The following is a 22,121-nucleotide window of genomic DNA, read 5'->3' on the forward strand; positions in this document are numbered from 1 at the left end:
ATCTTGTCTCAGGGGGAGGCCCTCTAGGGTCGGGCTAGTTGCCCCATAAGGGAAATAGCAAAAAATGAAATGCAAAGCCCCCCAAAAGGACTCTAGGTAAAATTTCACCCCCACATAGGTTCCATAACTCTTGACCATTCACACGTCTGAGTTAAGCGCTCCTAGTCTACCTAACCCCCTCAAATCCCTCCCTCTACTTTGAGGTTTTTTGCTTATAGAATAGGTCTTTCACCTTTTTAGTTAAGCTGATTCCAAGATACTTATTTTTCTGAGGCATATTGGAGGGGTTGAACCTTATGGGCCACACTCAATGGTACAGGAAGTAGAATGTTACTCCTAACTCAGTACTCAGGGTAATTCCTGATGGTATGCTGGGGACCATGCAATGCCAAGGACCAAATCTGGATCTCCTCTTTGCAAAGCATGTGCTTCATCCATCCCTTTGAGCCAACTGCCCAGACATGGAGTTGAATTCTTAAAATTACAGCCAAATAAAATGAATATTATTCATTAACTGTGCTTTTCATTCTCAACCTTGATGCAAATTGAGGAGGCTATGTTCTTGGCACTGACTGCCTGTTATTCCTTACTGAATGATGCTCTTACAACCTTAACAAAGCAAAAGGCAGGCGATCTTGCATTTCCGGGAGCTTGTTCTGTGTCTAAGCCCTGTGATCTAAATGTGTCTCTGGAGCTGGAGCAGGAAGCTCATTGTCAGGGGGGAAGCCAGTGTACCCACCAGCTTGGACTCCAAGGCATCTGGAGCAGAGAGAAAGGAGGGAAGGAGGGTGTGAAAGAGACACTCTGAGAGCTGGCCACTGACTAGGCTGTATTTATTTACATCACATCACAGGCTGCTACAGTGTCTGTGCTGCTGCTGAGGAACACATCCAGGTCTAAGGGAAGGAGACAGAAGTCAGCTTTGTCCGTGTTCCCTGGCACTTTGTCTATTGCTCAAAGGGTATACATAAAGCTCCCGGGATGAGGTACAGGAGAGCAGGGCATCTCTGGGCCATCAGACACTGGACAAGTGGAAGTGGAGTCATTTGCCTACTGGCAGCCCAACTGATACAGACGACTTAGATAAGAACATCTGCCTGACCCAGACATAACTCACTGCCCAGGACATGGTGACAGAGGGAGATGCAGGCCCAGTGCTGGTGTGAAAGGAAAGGGCCAGCTGTGAAGCTGCAGTCTCATAAAACTGGCACAGATGCTGGGCTCTGTTCTCGGAGCTCCAAAGAAGCAAGGTCTTCACACATCTGGGCAGCAATCCTCCCGGGACCAGGCAGCAGGGCTTGAAGGATTGGTCGGGAATGTTCAGTCATAAAACATCGCCAAGTTCTAGTTCTACTGACAACTCAGTACAAGACGCTGTATGGTCTACACCCAGGGTGCCCAAACCTCAAACCCAGTCCTGCTGCCTGCGAGCCTCTGTCCATCCCAGCACCTTCCTTCTCCCCTCCCTCATCAATACGCCCTCCCCCCTACAAACCCTACCAAGCAGCAAACATAACAGGCCACTGAAGAGTAAATTAAGCTATTCTATTTAAATTAAGCTATTATTATTCATTATTTTATGTGATAATATAATGTTATATATTAAACCTATAATAATTATTGATGATTAATTAAGCTATTCTGTTTAAATTAAGCTTTCTCTCCCCAGCAGAGAGACCCCAGAAGTCAGTTTAAATAAGTTTTTTTTCTCGCTTCAGTTATATTTTTCTTTTGTTTCTTTTGCTAAAAAATTTATTTTAGGGGCAAAGTGATAGCACAGCAGTAGGGCATTTGCCTTGCATGCAGTCAGCCTGGGACAGACCCAGACTCGATCCCCAGCATCCCATATGGTCCCTTGAAGCTGCTAGGACCAATTTCTGAGCTCAGAGCCAGGAGTAAACCTTGAGTGCTGCCAGATGTGGCCCCAAAAGAAAACAAACAAAAGTATTTTATTAAAGAACTGTGATTTTTGAAGCATGATTATGAAGATATGAGTTTTAAACATATAATGATCCAATACCAATCTTACCACTGGTGTCAATTTTCCTCCACCAAGATTCCCAGGTTCCATCCCCCTTTCCCCAAACATGCCTTGGAAGGCACATTCTAAAGTTCAGATGCTGTAGTTTGGGTCTCATGTTCTGTGTCACTGACTGTGGTTTGGCTATTCAGCTCTACCTCACTCCCACATTACTGATGGACCCAAGGCCCTGAACTCTGCTTCCCCATTACTTGCCTCTGAGAATCTTATGCTGTGGTTCTCTACTTGTGGACTTTTCACCTCTGGCCCTTGGAATACCTTGGCGGGGGGTCCAGGAGGGGGTCCTGTGGTGGCCCCTGGGAAACACTGCCCTAGATCATGCCTGGAAAATCCCCACCCACCCCCGAGCTTGCACAGACCAAAGCATTCCACTAAAGTAAATCTTCTCTTTCACTGGCACTCTGCAATTGGCCACGAAAATGCCTTCAGCCCTTCCTCTGCTCTGACCCAGCAATTCTAAGTCCAGGAATGTACTTAAAGGAAATAATTAAGGATATCCGCAAGGCTTTTCTTCCAAGGATGTTTACTGCCACTGTTGTTTATAATTGTGAGTAATTGGAAACAACCTTCGTTCCCTCAAGGAGGGCCCAGGGACTGCTGGATTAAGAGACCAACAATCGGTCACTAAGTCAGTCAACCAACCTCTGTGGACACAGTCAGGGCAAGAGCACTTTTCTGGCATGTGTGAGGTTCTGGGTTCGAACACCAATGCAACACACACACACACACACACACACACACACAGAGTAATAATAAAATAAAACTCTTTAATACAGACAAAACCGTGACTGCAGAGTTAGAGATCTATGAGCACAAGTGATAAGCCCTGAGCTGATGGTTCAATAGATTCACAGTAAATCTTTCCTCTAGAGAAACAGACTAGGAGGACATGCCTGAAGCCTCTAGCTTCAAAAGATACATGGTCCAGGAGTGACTAGTTAATCTACTGCAAAGGATGTTCACTCTAGAGTTGACTGTGGAAGGGAGAGCCAGAAAAAGTCTAGGAAGAAGAATCAATGAAAAACTAGCAGGAGGACAGAAAACATGGAGCTCAGTTACAGCTAAGCCAAAACCAGTACAGTGGAGGAAAAAAATAACAAAATTTGCTGAATAAATAGAGGGCAGGAGAGAATGCAGGTGGCTGAGCGTATATTCAGATTGCAGAAAGTACTATTTAATCGCAGCACCTGAGCAACCTCGAGGTGCAAGCCTAAATATATTTTTAATTTTGTAAGATATGGATCAAGGAGTTAGTTCAAGATTTATATATATATATATATATATGTATAAATATATATTTAAATATATATTTATATATAAGGCATGGATTACATACACAACAACACATACTCCCCCAAGCATCCTAAAGTGCGACTCCTGTGAAGGTGCCCAGCACAGCTGGTGATGGTCTCTGGCATCAAAAGGCCCCAACAGCCCTAACCTTCTTGGCCTTATACTGTTCAGGATGGGCCAGCACCCTCCTGAGCACTGTTCTGGAGGCCTTCCCCAAAGAAGAGAGGGCAGCATTCCAGAAGGAGATGACTTTTCTCAAGATTGCACTCAGAACAACAGCCTGGCAACCTAGGACTGACTGGCACCTGGGTCACTCCACTCTCCCAGGTCAACCTCAGGTGACACCCTCCTTCCCTGCTCAAATAGAACAGCAGGTGGAGGACCTTTCCCTCCTGACCAGTACTCTGCGCTTCCTCTCCTGTGGATCTCAGCATTGCGACCACTTAAACTAGGTCCATTCTACCCCTTGGGGAGAGCCCTGGCACCTGTGCCTCCAGCTCACAGCCCTTCCATGCCCCAAGCAAATGGCCTGCAGTGTCCACCCCCCCCAGAATATTCCTATCCCCTACTCAGTGTCCTTTCTATGCCTTTTCTTCCCACTGTTGGGAGTTGTGACTTTAGGAGGACTTTCAAAGCAAGATGTCCTGGGAGAAAGTGCTCCAGACTGAACCATGTTGGTTTGTGAAGAGCTGTCTGGTCTTTTAAATCTAAGTTTACTGTTAGTAAAAGAGCTCTCCCTGCCCATACATAATGTAGGCCTTGCGGGGGGCCTCTATGTTGCCCAGCTTGGGTCAGAAGATCCGGGCAGGGGTGTGGTGTGGAAGCGATGTCTGGTCCAGTCCACATGACAACTGTCCCTTTTAAAATCATGATGCTGGGCTGGTAAAACCCCACTGGGGTGGTGGGCTGGCTTCTAGGCTTCTATCCCTGGGACCTTATTTGGAGGAGATTCTGCCCCTTGGACCTTGTCTGGGGGGGTCTCCCCTAGGAGAGAGCCTGGGGGCTGGCTGTCAGGTGCCCCTTGTGCTGGAGAAGGAAGCAGCGGGGAACTGGGCAGTCTCCCCCTGGCTGGACGGATTGAGGGGGAGACTCTCCAGGCGAGTAAGGGGGGGCCTCCTGAGTCTCCCCAAACCATTATCTGCTCTCCCACCCTGGAGTTTCCAGGCGAGTAAGGGGTGGGGGGCCTGCTGCGTCTCCCCAAACCGTTATCCGCTCTCCCACCCTAGAGTCCGGCTTCCCGAGGACAGCAGCGAGGGTGCCCGCCCGGCAGCTGCGGGGGTCCCGGGGTCCCCCCCAGTCCTGGACTCACCACCGCGAGCGGTCGTGGACGTGCTCGAGCACCGCGTAGCCGAAGAAGGAGGCGGCGGGGCCCTGGAAGCGCACGGGCCGCGTAGGGTCCAGGCTGTAGGCGCGCGTGGGGCCGGCCAGGGCCAGGAGCAGCAGCAGCAGCAGCGGCCCCCCGAGCCCCCCGAGCCCCCCGGGGTCCCTCCGAGCCGCCGCGGGGACGCCCATCGCTGCCTTCCCGCCCGCCGGGACCGGGACCTTCTGCGCGCTCGCTCCGAGCCAGGGCAGAGGGAGGCGCGGCGAGGCGCAAGGCGAGGCGGGGGACCCCGGGGGGCCGGCCGGGAGGAAAGGGGTGCGCGGCGCGGGAGCTCCCCCTGCGGGTCCTGGGCCGGCCGTGCGTGCTGGACACTTAGCTCAGGGTCTCCGGACGGACTAAAGAATGGAAGGCCCCCACCTTCCCAGCTGGATCCAGGTGTGGTTGGTGGCGACAGGCGCCAGAGTCCCCTGGATCCAGCTGTGGTTGGTGGTAACAGCCACCAGAGTCACCTACATGCCGCTGAGGTTGGTTAGCAACAGCCCAAAGAGTCGCCTGAATCCAGATGTGGTCAGTGACAACAGCCACAAGAGTCACTTAGATGCAGCTGTGGTCGGTGGCAACAGCCACCAGCCACCTGAAGGCAGCTGTGGTGGTGACAACAGGCCCAAGAGCCACTGGGCACGAAGAGCATCATCTAGCAGTGGTCCTCAAACTACAACCCACGAGCCAAATATTGTATTTGTTCCCGTTTTGTTTCTTCACTTCAAAATAAGATATATGCAGTGTGCATAGGAATTGTTCATAGTTTTTGTTTTGACTGTAGTCCGGGCCTCCAATGGTCTGAGGGACAGTGAACTGGTCCCCCGTTTAAAAAGTTTGAATACCATTGCTCTAGTAGAGGTCCTCAAACTTTTTAAACAGAGGGCCAGTTCACTGTCCCTCAGACCATTGGAGGGTCTGAGTATAGTAAAAACAAAACTTATGGACGAATTCTTATGCACACTGCATATATCTTATTTTGCAATGAAGAAACAAAACAAATACAATATGTGGCCCGTGGGCCATAGTTTGAGGACCACTGCTAGAGAGTCATAGCCTCTTGCAAGGGGAAAAAGGAGACGGCTCAAGGTGTGGCCTTTGACCAAGCAGCTTGAGCATAGGCTGGCTTAGAAATTCAGACCCACAGGAACACTGGGACCCCTTTCTCTGAGACACTGAGGCCAGTAGCTCAGGTCGAGCTCTCCCTCACCCCCACCCCTCGCAGCCAGACCTTTGTGGCATCTCGGACACATATTGTGCCAAAACGACAATGCCTCAGGACTCCAGAATTAGAATTGCTTAGAATCCTAAAAAACTGGAGCTCCACGGTTTGGGAGGTTTTGCGCAAATGGCGGAAGTGGATGCTGTACATGGTCCCAAAACCCGTCATGGGCATTACAGAATGTAGCCCCAAGTTCCAACCCCAGCACCAGCATGGCAAAGGGATGATTTGGGGTCCCTAGCTCTGGACTATAGAATCCCCATACCTTGGGGCCCAGCCAGTTTGGCTCCGGGTCACCAGGAGTGGCACAGTGGCCCCTGAGCATTGCTTGGGAGTCACCAGAATACCTAAACTATCCATTAAACAGTAACCCCTCTTTCCCTCCCTTCCCCAACCACTTATCACATGAGGGAAATCACAGTATTTACCATTTTGTGGCCGTCTTATTCTACTCAGCAATGTCCTCAGAGTTCTTTAACATGTTCCAGTTGATTATTTCCTTGCGCATGTCCCATTTTCTTTATTTTTTAGCCTTCAGGGACCTCCGACTTGCTTCCATCTTCTGGCTACGTAAATAATAGATGTTCTCGACCACGAAGTTACATATACAGATATGTGTCCAGGCCTCTGCCTTCCATTTTGGGGTTATAAACCAGAGCACAATAGTTGGAACGGATAGTTTAATTTCTAATGTAGGGTAGGACTCCTAAATAATGCTCAGTGTCTCGGAAGTGTGGAGAGTCACTCCCTGTGATACCCCAGGTTTTGTAGACAGCTTACTTCTGACACGCCATCATGTTGATTCTTGTAGTGCTGTGCCATTTTGGCACGCCCACAGGCTTTAGAGCATTCAAGTTTCCCTACATGTTCACATCACGTATGAGTGTCTGGTATAGTGTGTGCTAGGTATATATCTGCATGTGGCGTGTATGTGTGAGGTGTGGTATATGGCGTGTAAAAGGTGTGTCTGTATATATGTGCAGTATGTGGTGTGTCTGCATATATGTGCTTGTATGGAATGTGTGTGGTGTGATGTGTGTCTGTGTGTGACTAGATGTGTTTGCTTATGGAATTTCTATATGTGTCTGTGTATGGTTTGTGTTTATATATGTGCATCTCTGTATGTTTCTGTGTGGTGGTGGCTGCATGTCTAGTGTGTCTGTGTATGTCTCGAGGGACATGTCTGTGGTATAATGTGGTATGATCTGTGGCTCAGGGAGGGCGGTAGGATACCCCACCATTAGGAAAATGGGATCTCATTGCGGCTTAATTTTCATTTCCCTAATGCTCTGGGATGCTTGGTGTCTTACCATGTGCATGTTGACATGTTGACCATTTGTGCGCATGTCACAAAAAATGTCTACCAGTCCCTCGGTCATTTAGCAATCTGTTTATAAGTCTGATTCTGGCATTTGGCATGATGTAAGGGTTTTCTTTATTTAGCCTATGCTCTAAGTAGCTCATATGTCAAATTTTAGATCCTCTTTGTGGAACCTCTAGAAAACAATCTCCATTTTACAAAGCTAGAAAGTATGGTAGTATTCAACTAACATAAAAAATGTACAGTGTGTGAAGAGCAGTATTGGCATTGGCGCCTCAGCTCCTCTTGGAGTGAAACGAAATTGTCTATTCATATACTTTAATCTTAAATTACTTTCTTCATCAGTTAATAATCTGCCCAACTGATAAATCCAACAGGCGTCTCTTTATGAATGAATGACTTTATTAAATACATCGTGCTTTGAAAGCAGGAAAAGAGCTCGACTTGCTTTTAATGCAGACAACCTAGTCTGATTCTCAGCAGTTCCATGAGCACCAGGAGGAGAGAGCCCTGAGCACCACTGGATGTAGCACCACCCCCCTCAAAATAATCCACAAGGGCAGGGGTCACACCTGGCAGTTTTCCATCTTAACTCTTGGTTTTGCACACAGGAATCACTCCTGGCAAGTTTGAATCACCATGAGAGGTACCTGGGATAGAAACTGGCTCTACTTTGTATAAGGCAAGCACCCTACTTGCTGTATGATCATTCAGTCCCTTTTCTTCTGTTTATATTTTGTAATATATTTCTAATTGAATAAAATGTTTAATGTTGAAAAATATAACCACAAAATATACTTTATACATTATAAAATATAATATAAAGTATTATATTTTATACATTATAATCATAGGCACTTTATACATTATGTCTATTATTGACCAGAGGAAAGCCTTTTTATAGAAGTACAGCTGGAATTACAGCATCTAACTCATGTATGCAATTAAAGTGGGGGGGGCAACCCTGTTATTTGTGCCCTACCCAGTGGTGCTTAGAAATTATTTCTGGCTCTGCACTCAGGAGCCGCTCCTGGTGAGCTCTGGGAATCATATGGGATACTAAACCCTGGTTGACTGCATATGAAGCTAGTGCCCTATCAACTGTTCTATTGCTTTGGGCCTCCAAGCTATCTTCTTAGGCACAGCTCATGTCTTATATTGACTTAAAGGTTACCTCCAGAAGACCAAAATATGAATCAAAGGACGCCTGAATCAGTGCCAGGGATTAGCCTGTCATAAGAAGCTGCCTCCCCTCCCAATGACAAATAAATGAGACTTTCACACAATAAATAAATAAATAATAAATGCAGAGCTTATAGTCAGAGAGATAGTACAGCAGGTAAAGCATTTGCCTTACATGGAGTCAATCTGAGTTCAATCCTGAAAATCCATATGATCCCCCACAAGCCCTGCCAGGAGTGATTCCTCATCTTGCAGGTTCAGAAATAAGCCCTGGACACTGCCAGGTGTGCCCCCCCCAAAAAAAAGGGAAAGAAAGGAAAGAGCAGAGTGGGGAAGGGAAGGGACATAATGAAAAGGGGAAGGAAGGAAATAGAAAGGGAAGGGAAGAAAAGGAAAAGAAGGGGAGAGAAGGGGAGGGGAGAGAAGAGAAGAGAGACCTAAAGGAAAATGGACGTTTAGTGGATAGTTGCACCCTGTAGTCAAGTCCCTGCCCACAGTCCTGTCCTGTGGAGGGGCTGGCACTGCTTTCGGTTAAGGGCTCTGCCAGCAAAGGTGAAGATACCAGCCAACACATGGGAGAAAGCAGTCTCTAACCAGATGGCATTGTCATCAGGAATCCAAGAAAAATAAAGAGAGCCTCGATCACTTGTACACCTGAAAAATCATCCTCTTGAAATTTAGCTCAAAGCACTTTATGATGCCGATGCTTCTAATGTTGTCTGAGTTTACCTGTTATATAAGGCACACTTACACATGGTTTTGAAATCCAGAAAGTTCAGAAGGACAAAGACTATCACCAGACTTCAACTACTATAGCAGACAGCGACTGAAGTGAACGCTTTTCCACCGCAGCATTTCATAATCCAGAGACCAGTTTTTGTCATTATCAGATGCAGCTGGGGAGATGGGGCTGCACCGCATGCCTGGCAAGCACAAAGCCCAGAGCACCATCTAGGGGCTAGCCCTAATGGCCTCAGCGTTGGCTGAGAGGTATTGACTCCCCCAAATTAAAATACCATCAATGCTAGAAAAAACTTTACACATGTTTTTCAATATTTCCTCGCCTCTTGTTAAATGTTAAAACTAGTATGCTCTTGTCAAAGCATAAAGAATTGTAAAGGATGGTCTTTGTGGTCAGCAATTCATGGCAGTCGGTGTGGGCTTTCACGCACAAACATGTCTGGTGTGTTTGTTCATTAATATCTCCATGAGCTGGTGGCACAGCAAAATACTACAGCCAGAGAGGGCATCCTGAAACAACGGAGATGCCTCTAACACAGTTTGCAGGCTACACCCCAAGATCAAGGTGCCAGTAGGGTTGATGCCTGGGGAGGGCTCTCCTCCTGAGATGCGTGCAGTTGGCCACTTCTCACACCTGTGCCCTCAAACTCTTTCTCCCGCTCATGTCCAGACGTGTCTCTCCTTGTGTCTTCTTAGAACTCAGGTCCTAGCTGGAGAGAGTACATGGAGTGAGACACACCTTGTATGTATTTAGCTGACTCCTGTTTAATCCAAGCGCCACATGGACCCTTGAGACAGAGCTAGGAGCAGCCCCTGAGATCGGCCAAGTGTGTGGCCTCAAAATCAAATGTGTTTTAAATCTGTAATTTAAATTGAGTTTTAGTATCTCTCTGTCTTGTGATGACTAATTACCCAGCAATAGAGAATTTATAACTTCTCTTTGTATTGGTAGTGAAATGACAGGATAGATGGTTAGGGACACAGAATTGACATGCATTGGCAAGTTGGCTTCCTGAGTCAGGCCAAAGGAATCTGAGGGGACTATCCCCACCTTCCTTTTGATGGGGATAGAGCACCCACATGACCTAGTAATTCCACTTTGCAGCAGCTAGCTCCCACCCACAAAACATTAATTTGAAAAGATAACATGAGGGGCCAGAGCGCTAGCACAGTGGTAAGGCCTTTGCCTTGCATGCAGCCAACACAGGACGGACCCCAGTTAGAATCCTGACATCCCATATAGTTCCCTGAGCCTGCCAGGAGTGATTTCTGAGGGCAGATCCAGGATTAACTCCTGAGTGCCGCTGGGGGTGACCCAAAAACTAAAAAAAAAAAAAAAAAAAATCCAGGGCCGGCAAGGTGGCACTAGAGGTAAGGTGTCTGCCTTGCAAGCACTAGCCAAAGAAGGACCACGGTTCAATCCCCCGGCATCCCATATGGTCCCCCCAAGCCAGGGGCAATTTATGAGCGCTTAGCCAGGAGTAACCCCTGAGCATCAAACGGGTGTGGCCCGAAAAACAAAAAAAAAAAAAAATCCGAAATGATATATGAGCACCTATGTTTATGGCAACATTAAGTACTACAATCAGTAAAAGGAAATAGCCCAAGTACTAAATGATAGACGAATGAATAATGAAGTCATGGACTAGATACACAATGGAATATTATGCAGCTCTAAGAAAATATGACATCTTGTAATTTGGTGCAAGATGGACAGAACTTGAGAGCAATATGTTAAGTGAAATAAACCAGAAAGAGGATAAGTACTAAATGATCTTACTCATCTATGGCATATTGAGTGATGATTTCAGATTTGGTTTTTGAGCACAAATCTGAAGTTCCAAATGGGGAGGTGGAATGAGGAGGAAGAGAATAAAGTAATAAAGAATAAATTACATAATTACAATGCTGGGTGGGTCAGAGAAATAGCACAGAGATAGGGCACTTGCCTTATGCATAACTGATCCTGGTTCCTGATCCCTGCATTCCATATGGCACTCTGAGCTTGTCAGCTGTGATTCCTGGTTACAGATCCAGGAGTAACCCCTGAGTACAGCTGGATGTGATGTGTCCCCTCCAAAGAAGACAAACAGAAAAGACAATGATGAAGAATTTGGAGCACCTTTGGTGATGATGCCAGGATAAGTGATCTTATATAATAAAATCTTAGAAGTTATCACTACTGTAATCATGCTACCTAAATTCAATTATTTTTTGTTTGGGGGCCACACCCAGGGGCACTCAGAGGTTACTCTTGGCTCTGTGTTCAGAAATCACTCCTGACAGGCTCAGGGGACCATATGAGATGCCAGAGATCAAATCCGGGGCAGGCCACATGCAAGACAAATGCCCTATTTGCTGTGTTATTGCTCCAGTCCCCTAAATACAATTTTTAAAGTAAACAAAAATGCATTGTACAGGGCCAGAGTGGTGGCACAGGGCATAAGGCTTCTGCCCTGTGCTTGCTAGCCTAGGACGTACTGCGCTCTGATTTCCCCAGCGTCCCATATGGTCCTCCAAGCCAGGGAGTGATTTGAGTGCATAGCCAGGAGTAACCCCTGAGAGTCACCAGGTGTGGCCCAAGAACCAAAAAAAAAAAAAAAAAGCAACATATAGGGGATTGAGAGATAGCACAGCAGTAGGGCATTTACCTTGCATGCAACTGATACAGGACAGATGGTATCCCATATGGACCCCCCAAGCCTGCTGGGAGCGATTTCTGAGCACAGAGCCAAGAGTAACCCATGAGCACTGCCGGGTGTGACCCAAAAACCAAAAAATATAAATAAATAAATAAATAAATAAATAAATAAATAAAAGCAACATATAAACAAAATAGTATAGATTGCCAGAGAGTAATCTATAAAGATTTGTAAATCTATACAAATCTACAAATCTACAATTTGTAAAGTCAAGTCAAAGAACTTTTCAGAAGGTACCTCAGATTTCAAAAATATAAAATGGAAGTTAAGAGATGTGAAGGGAGGGTGTTCTGTTTGTGACTGTAACCCAACTATGATCATGTTACTTAAATAAAAAATATTTAAAAAAAAAAAAAGAAATGTGGAATAAAAATTAAACTTTTGTAAAATCAAAACTTGACATTCTTCAAAAGATACTTGTTAAGACATCACATAGCCACAGTCCAGTTAGTGGCACAGGACTTCACAGCCTCCTGACTAATCTCAGAAGAGAATCCAAGCTGATGAAACTTAGTTACTCTGTTCTTTGGGCTGAACACTGGGCCACCTTAGCAAGGGGACAGGCTGAGAATCATCCCAGTTCCACAATCCTGGAGCTCCTGGAATTCCTGGAGCATGTGGCTGCATAAGCATGCACATGACATGTCCAAATTCCACAAGACTGACAGCCCAGAGCATACAGAAAAAATGAGATGAGAAAGTAGTGTAGAAGCCCACTATGCTCAAAAAACAAACACAATAACCCACAAGGTTCGGTTAGCAACAAACAGCTCAGAAAATACGCAATGACTTTAATGATGCCATTGGGAGCTATCACAATGTTCACAACTTTTCTTTACAGAATTGTTTTTTGATGATTCCACTTACTATTTTGTTTTGACAAGCAATATAAAATAAATTATTTAGTGCCTGCCAAAGGAGCAGACTTGGCAGGGTAGGAAACTGGGAACAATGATGAAGGGAAAGTTACGCTGGTGACAGGATTGGTGCTAGATCATTGATTGCCCAAAACGACTGTATTATTAACAACCTTGTAAGTCACAGAGTTTAAGCTTTTCTTAAGATACCATTAGTCTAGGATGATAATACAACAGGTAGGGCATTTGCCTTGCATGTGGTCAACTGGGTTCGATTATTGGCATCCCATCTGGTCCCCTGAGCCTGCCAGGGTGATTTCTGAGCACAGAGCCAAGAGTAACACAAATGCCACTGGGTGTGAACCCCGCCCCCAATTCACTAATTAAGATACTGTTAAGAGAATGAAAATACGATCCAGGTCTTGAAGAAAGCATAATCGCAAAGCATATTTCTATTAAAATGCTTTATCAAAATTTTTAAAAAAATACCCTAAAAACTCAAATTCTTGCAAAACATTTGGACTGAAGAGGTATGTATATAGTAAACAAACACATGAAAACACAGTCAATGTTATTAGTCCTTAGAGAAACACAAATAAAAACCATAAGCAATTTTATAACATTTTTTGACATATTAGAATGGCAAAAAATTAAAAGTCTGACTATAACAGCTACAGGGAAAGATGTAGAAGAAATGGAACTCTCAATTTCTACTGATGAATGTAAAATGGCAGAAATATTTTGGAAAATAATTACTTAGTAATTTAAAATATATAACCAAAATATAATTTAGGCATTCTACTCATGAGTACTTATCAAGAAAAAGAAAGATAATGTCATGCAAAGGGTTGGCCACAGATGTTCATAGTAACTTAGCTGAACAGAACTGGGAACGGCCCAAATGTCTGTCTGTAGATGATCAGATAAACCATATGGGGCATCATCATACAAAGGAACAGTACTTCATATCATAAAGGAATAAGCATTCAATAACAAGAATGAATCTCAAAATAATTATGCCTGTACAAGATGGCAGACTGAAAAAAAGTACACGGTGAATTATTCCATTTACATAAAAACCCTAAAAAGCGCAATCAACCAGCAGTGACAGAATGCAGATAAGTGGGTGTCTAGGATGGAGCATAGAATTACAAAGGACTGGAAAAGATTTGGGGGAACAAGGGATATGACTATCTCAATTGTGGTGATGCTGTCTGAGGCTCGACGTATGGCAAAACTCAGTAAGTTGTATAATTTCAATATATACAGTTTATAACAATGATGCCTTCACAAAGCTGTTACTGTGTAAAGTTTTATTTTCTTTTGGAATAAATCTTCTATATGTAGCAGCATTGCTCAGATCTATCTGATCAAGACCTTTGCCACCTGCTCAGGTCTTCTTCCTTTATGCCAGGATTGACAGAAAGGCCTCAGAGGGACCCTGGCCACTCCCCTATAAGGTTCTGTGCCTTCCAGGAATGACGAATGCTCTCAGAAGTCTTCATTTTCTCATCTGTAAAATGGTACTGTGGTCAGGATTCAATTAGTGAATGTCAAATGCTTGCCAGAAAGTAGACTCTGGAAAACTTCAAACCGCAACCACCCCAAAATTAAACTAGCCATATTTCTGGTTCCCCCAATTGCATTAACTTTATTTTTAACTAACGAAACCAGCATTCAGTCATCTTGAGTCCAAAGGCCCAAAGGGAAGCTGTTGAAATGCTTAGCTCTGCCCATCTGCTCTGCATTAGCTAGTCTTCCTCTGTTTATTATTCCTGGTGTTAAATCTCCTCCAATTCTTGTGTGAAAAGTTCAGACACACAATAACCTCTTTATCACATTTTCAGAATCGAGGCCTGCTCTGCAAAGTTTACACCTTTCTCTTGTTTCCATTGTTTTCTTGTGGAATTGAAATTCTGAAAAAGGCATTTGGAGCACTTTTCTGGAAAAAAAAATCTATGTATAAACTGAATGCAGAGAAATATCAAAGAATGAACATGAGATGTCAGAAGAATTCCAACTGCATGGAGTAGGTGCTGTGTTCTTCACCAGGATGATCAAGAGATAAGGGGTCAGGTTTTCATTTCTTTATCCCTATTGTTTAGGGGTCAAAGTGGAATACTAGAAATAAGAGAAACAGAAGTTGGCTGGTATTTTTACGTTATAAAAATATTTCCCAGGGGGCTGGAGAGGTGGCCCTAAAGGTAAGGCATCTGCCTTGCAAGCGCTAGCCTATGACTAACAGCAGTTCGATCCCCTGGCGTCCCATATGGTCCCCCAAAGCCAGGGGTGATTTCTGAGCGCATAGCCAGAATAAACCCTGAGCCTCAAACAGATGTGGCCCAAAACAAACGAACAAACAAAAAATTTCTCAGAGCATGACTGGAGAGATAGTACAGACACATACCTTGCTTGTGGTACAGACACATACCTTGCTTGTGGCCTCCAAGTTCAATTCCCAGCATCCTGGATGGTTCCTTAGCCCTACCTGAGCAAAGACTCAGGATAAAGCCCTGAGCACATCTGACTGAATATGGCCCCCAAAACAAACTTCCCAGAGGCTTTAATGGATCATGGGATCACAGACAAGGCTCAAGTGACACGTGCAAGGCCCCGAGCATGATCACAAAGCCGCTTTTCTGCCACCTCCTGGACAATCACAGGATCTAGCTCTGGTAGCTCTGAACACCTACTATGTAGGCATCTAGCTAAATAAGCTTTTTTTTTTTTAAGTTTTTTTTAAACAACTTTATTAAATACATGATTGTGTTTGGGTTTCAGTCATATAAAGAACGCCACCCATCACCAGTGCAACATTCCCATCACCAATGTCCCATATCTCCCTCCTCCCCACCCAACCCCCGCCTGTACTCTAGACAGGCTTTCTATTTCCCTCGTACATTCTCATTATTAGGATAGTTCAAAACGTAGTTATTTTTCTAACTAAACTCATCCCTGTTTGTGGTGAGCTTCATGAAGTGAGCTGTAACTTCCAGCTCTTTTCTCTTTCGTGTCTGAAAGTTATTATTGTAAGAATGTCTTTCATTTTTCTTAAAACCCATAGATGAGTGAGACCATTCTGCATCTTTCTCTCTCTCTCTCTCTCTCTCTCTCTCTCTCTGACTTATTTCACTCAGCATAATAGATTCCATGTACATCCATGTATAGGAAAATTTCATGACTTCATCTCTCCTGACAGCTGCATAATATTCCATTGTGTATATGTACCACAGTTTCTTTAGCCATTCATCTGTTGAAGGGCATCTTGGCTGTTTCCAGAGTCTTGCTCTGGTAAATAGTGCTGCAATGAATATAGGTGTAAGTAAGGGATTTTTTTTATTGTATTTTTATGTTCCTAGGGTATATTCCTAGGAGTGGTATAGCTGGATTGTATGGGAGCTCGACTTCCAGTTTTTGGAGGCATCTCCATATTGCTTTCCATAAAGGTTGAACTAGACGGCATTCCCACCAGCAGTAGATAAGAGTTCCTTTCTCTCCACGTCCCCGCCAACACTGCTTGTTCTCATTCTTTGTGATGTGTGCCAATCTCTGGGATGTGAGGTGGTACCTTATAGTTGTTTTGATTTGCATCTCCCTGATGATTAGTGATGTGGAGCATTTTTTCATGTGTCTTTAGGCCATTTGTATTTCTTCTTTGTCAAAGTGTCTGTCCATTTCTTCTCCCCATTTTTTGATGGGATTAGATGTTTTTTCTTGTAAATTTCTGTCAGTGACTTGTATATTTTGGAGATTAGCCCCTTGTCTGATGGGTATTGGGTGAATAGTTTCTCCCACTCAGTGGGGGCACTATTTCTTTTGAGATGCAGAAGCTTCTTAGTTTAATATATTCCCATCTGTTAATCTCTGCTTTCACTTGCTTGGAGAGTGCAGTTTCCTCTTTGAAGATGCCTTTAGTCTCAATGTCCTGGAGTGTTTTACCTATGTGTTGTTCTATATATCTTATGGTTTCGGGTCTGATATCGAGGTCTTTCGGTCATTTGGATTTAACCTTTGTACATGATGTTAGCTGGGGCTCGTATTAGGAATGAAAAAGGAGAGATCACTACTGATATGGTAGAGATCCAAAGGGTAATCAGAAACTACTTTGAGAAACACTATGCCACTAAAAATGAAAACCTGGAAGAAATGGATACATTTTTGGACTCTTATAATCTTCCACGGTTGAATGAAGAGGATGTAGCATATCTAAACACACCCATCACTATTGAGGAAATTAAGACAGTAATCAAATGTCTGCCCAAAAACAAAAGTCCAGGCCCAGATGGATTTACTAATGAATTCTTTCAAACCTTTCAAGAGAAACTTCTACCAATCCTGGCAAGACTCTTTCATGAAATCGAAAAAATAGGAACACTTCCAAATAGCTTTTATGAAGCCAACATCACCTTGATACCTAAACCAGACAGAGATGCTACCAAAAAAAGAAAATTACAAACCAATATCGCTGATGAATGCAGATGCAAAGATCCTCAACAAAATCCTGGCAAATAGAATTCAATGCCTCATTAAGAAGATCATCCATTACGATCAAGTAGGTTTCATCCCAGGAATGCAAGGATGGTTTAACATCCGTAAATCTATCAACATAATACACAACATCAACAACAAGAAAAATAGAAATCACATGATCATATCAATAGATGCAGAGAAAGCATTTGATAAGGTCCAACACCCATTCTTGATCAAAACTCTCAGCAAGATGGGAATGGAAGGAACCTTTCTCAATATAGTTAAGGCCATCTACCACAAGCCATAGGCAAATATTGTCCTCAATGGAGAAAAACTGAAAGCCTTTCCTCTAAATTCTGGCACAAGACAAGGCTGTCCTCTCTCACCACTCCTATTCAACATAGCACTGGAAGTACTTGCTATAGTGATTAGGCAAGAAAAAGATATCAAGGGAATCCAGATAGGAAAGGAAGAAGTCAAGCTCTCGCTGTTTGCAGATGACATGATACTCTACCTAGAAAACCCTAAAGTCTCTGCAAAAAAAGCTTCTAGAAACAATAGACTCATATAGCAAGGTGGCAGGCTACAAAATTAACACACAAATATCAATGACCTTTCTGTACACCAATAGTAATAAGGATGAAATGGACATTAAGAAAACAACCCCATTCACAATAGTGCCACACAAACTCAAATATCTTGGAATCAACTTGACTAAAAATGTGAAGGACCTATACAAAGAAAACTATAAAACTCTGCTCCAAGAAATAAGAGAGGACAAGCGGAAATGGAAACACATACCCTGCTCATGGATTGGCAGGATTAACATCATCAAAATGGCAATACTCCCCAAGGCATTATACAGATTTAATGAGATCCCTCTAAAGATACCCATGACATTCTTCAAAGAAGTGTATCAGGCACTTTTGAAATTCATTTGGAACAATAAACACCCTCGAATAGCTAAAGCAATCATTGGGAAAAAGAATATGGGAGGAATTACTTTTTCCAACTTTAAACTTTACTACAAAGCAATAGATATCAAAACAGCATGGTGTTGGAATAAAGACAGGCCCTCAGATCAGTGGAATAGGCTTGAATACTCAGAGAATGTTCCCCAGACATTCAATCACCTAATTTTTCATAAAGGAGCAAGAAATACTAAATGGAGCAGGGAAAGCCTCTTCAACAAGTGGTGTTGGCACAACTGGCTAGCCACTTGCAAAAAATTAAGTAAGTTTTTTTAGCAGCAAGTATTTTGTTAACTGATAATTATAATATCCTTGACATATCTAAACAGAGTTCTGATACTTACACCTGTCTCTGCAAATTGTGTTTTGTCTTATCACTTTTGTAGAAAGATGCTGATGGGTTCAGACAATGTGGCCTTTTCAGCTTATAAAGCAGACTTCATTGAGTATGTGCACCATACTTTTGCTAAGTCCTGTTTCATTTAAGCCTTGCAGCACACTTGTGAATTAGGTCTAGAATCAACGAGAATCCTTCCTGTCACAAATGCATACGAGAAGCTCAGATTAAACAGAAGGTCCAGTAAAACCTGAGGGAAAGGGTGACATCAAAACCCTAAAAAAGTGTATCAGTCAGGTTGAATGGTGTTATGCGAACTCAATAAGTAATTCTCAAAATAGTAGTGATGTAGAGATTAATTTCTCACTGAGATGATTAGGTCAGGTTAACTTTTCTACATCCAATCTTCAGTCTTTGTTCAGCTCCAGAAGTATTGCTGGTTGCCAGAGAGCATAGTAAAAGAATTCAGGAAGGTCCCACACAAAATGTAAATTTAGCCTTGGACTTTCCAGATAGGCCAGAGCTCATCACCCATCGAAGACAGGAAAGTTCATCCACTTACCCGCCAGGAGTCTGGAGGCAAGAGCTGAAAACAGCTTGAGGTCAGACCTAGTAACACTACTATTCAGCTTTCCCCTCACCAGATGTTCAGACTAAACATACGCAACCTCTTCTCAAGAAGAAACTCAAAGTTCATAGTGGAAAGAAAATGCCTTGTATTGGGCATATATATTTTTATTATATTATATCTTATACATATTATACTTTCTCTACAACCCAAAAATCTATGAACTAAAAGCCACATTGTTAGGGTTGGAGTGATAGCACAGCAGTAGTGCATTTGCCTTTTTTGTGGCTGATCCAGGTCGGACCTCAGATCGATCCCCGGCATCCCATATGGGCCCCCAAGCCAGGAGCTATTTCTGAGTGTAAAGCCAGGAGTAACCCCTGAGTGTCACTGATTGTGGCCCAAAAACCAAAATATATATAGTCACATTATCTGAACCCATCCAGTAATACATAATGTCCATCTTCCACAAAAGTGACATGGTATACTAACAGGCAAAATACAATTGGAAGACACAGTTACAAATATCAGAACTTCGTTTAGATATAGTAGGGATGTTGTGATTATCAGTTTAAAATAACTGATTGGATGTGGAGTAATAGTACAATGAGTAGGGAGTTCATTTTGCATGCAGTTAACCCAAATTAGATCTCTTTTGCCCCTTATCACCTGAATCCTTCAGGGGATAGATAGTTCCTGAGTGCCCAACCACAGGAGTGATCCACAAATCAAAAAGTAAAATAAAATAACTGAGTGATATGTAAAGGATTTAAGTGGGAAAAAATGATAACAAATCATTGCTGAATGATAATGACAGCAGACTAGAGGAAATTTTAAGAAATAAGGTAAAGTTACTGGATCTGAAAGCACTCCAGGAGCCAGGGATATAGTGCAAGAAGCAGCTGCTTACCTTGCCCATGGCTGAGCCTGATTCAACCCCCATGAGGCATCGATGGTCCCTCAAGCACCACTGGATATGCCCCCAACCCCTCCCTAAAGTGAATAAAAACACACTCACAGAATGAGAAAAAAAAATGAAGGATGGTGCATTTAATGGTACATTTAGCACCTATATGGAAGACAGACTCTGAACTTGAGCCTATAGCCACAGAAACTTCCCATAAGAGAGAGAGAGATGAGAGAGAGAGAGAGAGAGAGAAGAATTGCCCCCAGGGGCTGGAGTGGTAGCCCAGGGGTAAGGTATTTGCCTCGAACACAGCTGACCCAGGATAGATGCGGGTTCAATCCCAGGCCTATCCCATATGATCCCCTGAGCCAGGAGTGATTTCTGAAGCAGAGCCAGGAGTAACCCCTGAGAACCACCAGGTGTGGCCCCAAAAAAAAAAAACAAACCAAAAAAAATTTTAAAAAGGAGTTGCTCCCAAAGTAAAAAAAATGTTCAAAAACTGGATATAATTATTAAATGTGTAACAGACACATAACAGAAATACCAAGAAATGAGATCAAAAGGAATAGAAGAAATATTTGAAGCAGAGAGGGGCAGAGAAACAGGACAGGGTCTAAGATAGGTGCCTTGTATGCAGCTGATACCAGTTCATTCCTGGCATCACATGGTTCCCTGAACATTGCTGAGTACAGCTCTGGAGGCTGCCAAGGCTGTCCTAGGTACTATCCCCAACATCATTTTCTCAGGCCCTCACATTGCACTATCAGCTCAGCTGCCATAGAATCACTGGAAGGGGACTGACCCCCCTGAGCACCACTTGAGAGGCCCAAAATAGATATAATTTGAAGCCTGTTTGGGCACCAGTTGTAAAATATAAATATCCAGAAGCTGTAGAGACTTCCCCAGACACCATATTTCTAACCCCTTAGGCAGATGGGTCTGATGAAGCAGGGCAGTGGAGGAGGAGAAATAATACACCAAGCAGTGAAGAAAAGATTAACTGGAGTCAGCCTGCTTTTTGCTTCATGGCCTCTCTCTGCCATGTGCTGCCTATGCCGAGCCTATAGTCAGACTCTTTTCTTTATGCCCAGGACCAAATTTACCAGGATGGGAGAAGTTCCTTAAGCCAGGTGGGCTTTTACATACCAAAAGAAGAGGTTAGGGAAAAAACATTCAGTGACTGAGATTTTCCCCAATTTATTAATAAAGACTAAACCACAGATCCAAGAAGCACAAGTAGTGAAAATGCCAGCCAGCCCACCCCCATCAAAAAAAAAAGACATCTAAATGGGATATCCTATTTAAATTTTAGAAAAATCAATAAACTAAATCTTAAGAAACAGGCAAAATTGCTGGCAGGGTTTGAGACATCAACACTCACTTTTGGGGGGCCGGAGTGATAGTACAAAGGGTAGATCACTTGCCTTCATGTGGCCAACACATCCCCAACACCCCATCTAGTTTCCCCAAATCCTGTCAGGAGTGATCTCAGAGCATAGAGCCAGGAAAAAGCCCTAAACAACACTGGACGTGATTCAAAACCCAAAAACTACAACAACAACAACACCAAAATCCATACACACTCTTTTCAGAAATGGACCAATCCAGCAGGCAGGAGAACGATGAGGACATATTTGAATTCTTCAGCACCAAGAGGCCCTTTCCAAGACCACAGTGTCAGAAAGAGAGTGGGTCCTGCTCTGTGTGTCTGAACCTTGCAGTAGTAAATAAAGGGACACCAGCAAGCCTGGGTCAAGGGCTGTTCCCTGAGGAAGTGGATCCCAGTCAGCTCCCTGATAGTGATGTGGGGTCTTTTTTCCCAGGATGGAGCAACACCTTATTCTCTGTAATCTTCCTTGGTTATATTTAAACTTGTATTGGGAAACAGGCTGCACTGGGTCAGAGCCCCTTTAGGACTTCTTGAAATTCCAGTTCCTAAAACATAACTCCAAGAGACCCTTCTAGAGCACCGTGTTTGCCTTACTTCAAGAACCCCTCAGGGGCTGGGAACATGGTGCAACAGGAAATCCTATGTGCCTGACATGTATGAGGTTTGGGACCCATCCATGGCATCACCAAAAAGAAAAAAAAATGTAGAACATGTCACCCTTATTTGTTATAGCAACAGACCAGAAACAGCTTAGCTATC

The 22,121-nt window shown here is 43.7% G+C and overlaps 1 protein-coding gene across 1 annotated transcript in view; it reads right to left on the bottom strand.

The window, feature by feature from the left end:
- ITGA9 (integrin subunit alpha 9) overlaps positions 1-4,846 on the bottom strand; it is a 329,022-nt gene extending 324,176 nt beyond the window's left edge. Inside the window, exon 1 of the mRNA XM_049766467.1 lies at positions 4,644-4,846. Coding sequence (XP_049622424.1) covers positions 4,644-4,846 — 203 coding nt within the window. The remainder of the gene's footprint in view (positions 1-4,643) is intronic.
- Positions 4,847-22,121: the final 17,275 nt, after the last annotated feature.

Source organism: Suncus etruscus, chromosome 20 (assembly GCF_024139225.1).
Source record: "Suncus etruscus isolate mSunEtr1 chromosome 20, mSunEtr1.pri.cur, whole genome shotgun sequence".
Lineage (NCBI taxonomy): Eukaryota > Metazoa > Chordata > Mammalia > Eulipotyphla > Soricidae > Suncus > Suncus etruscus.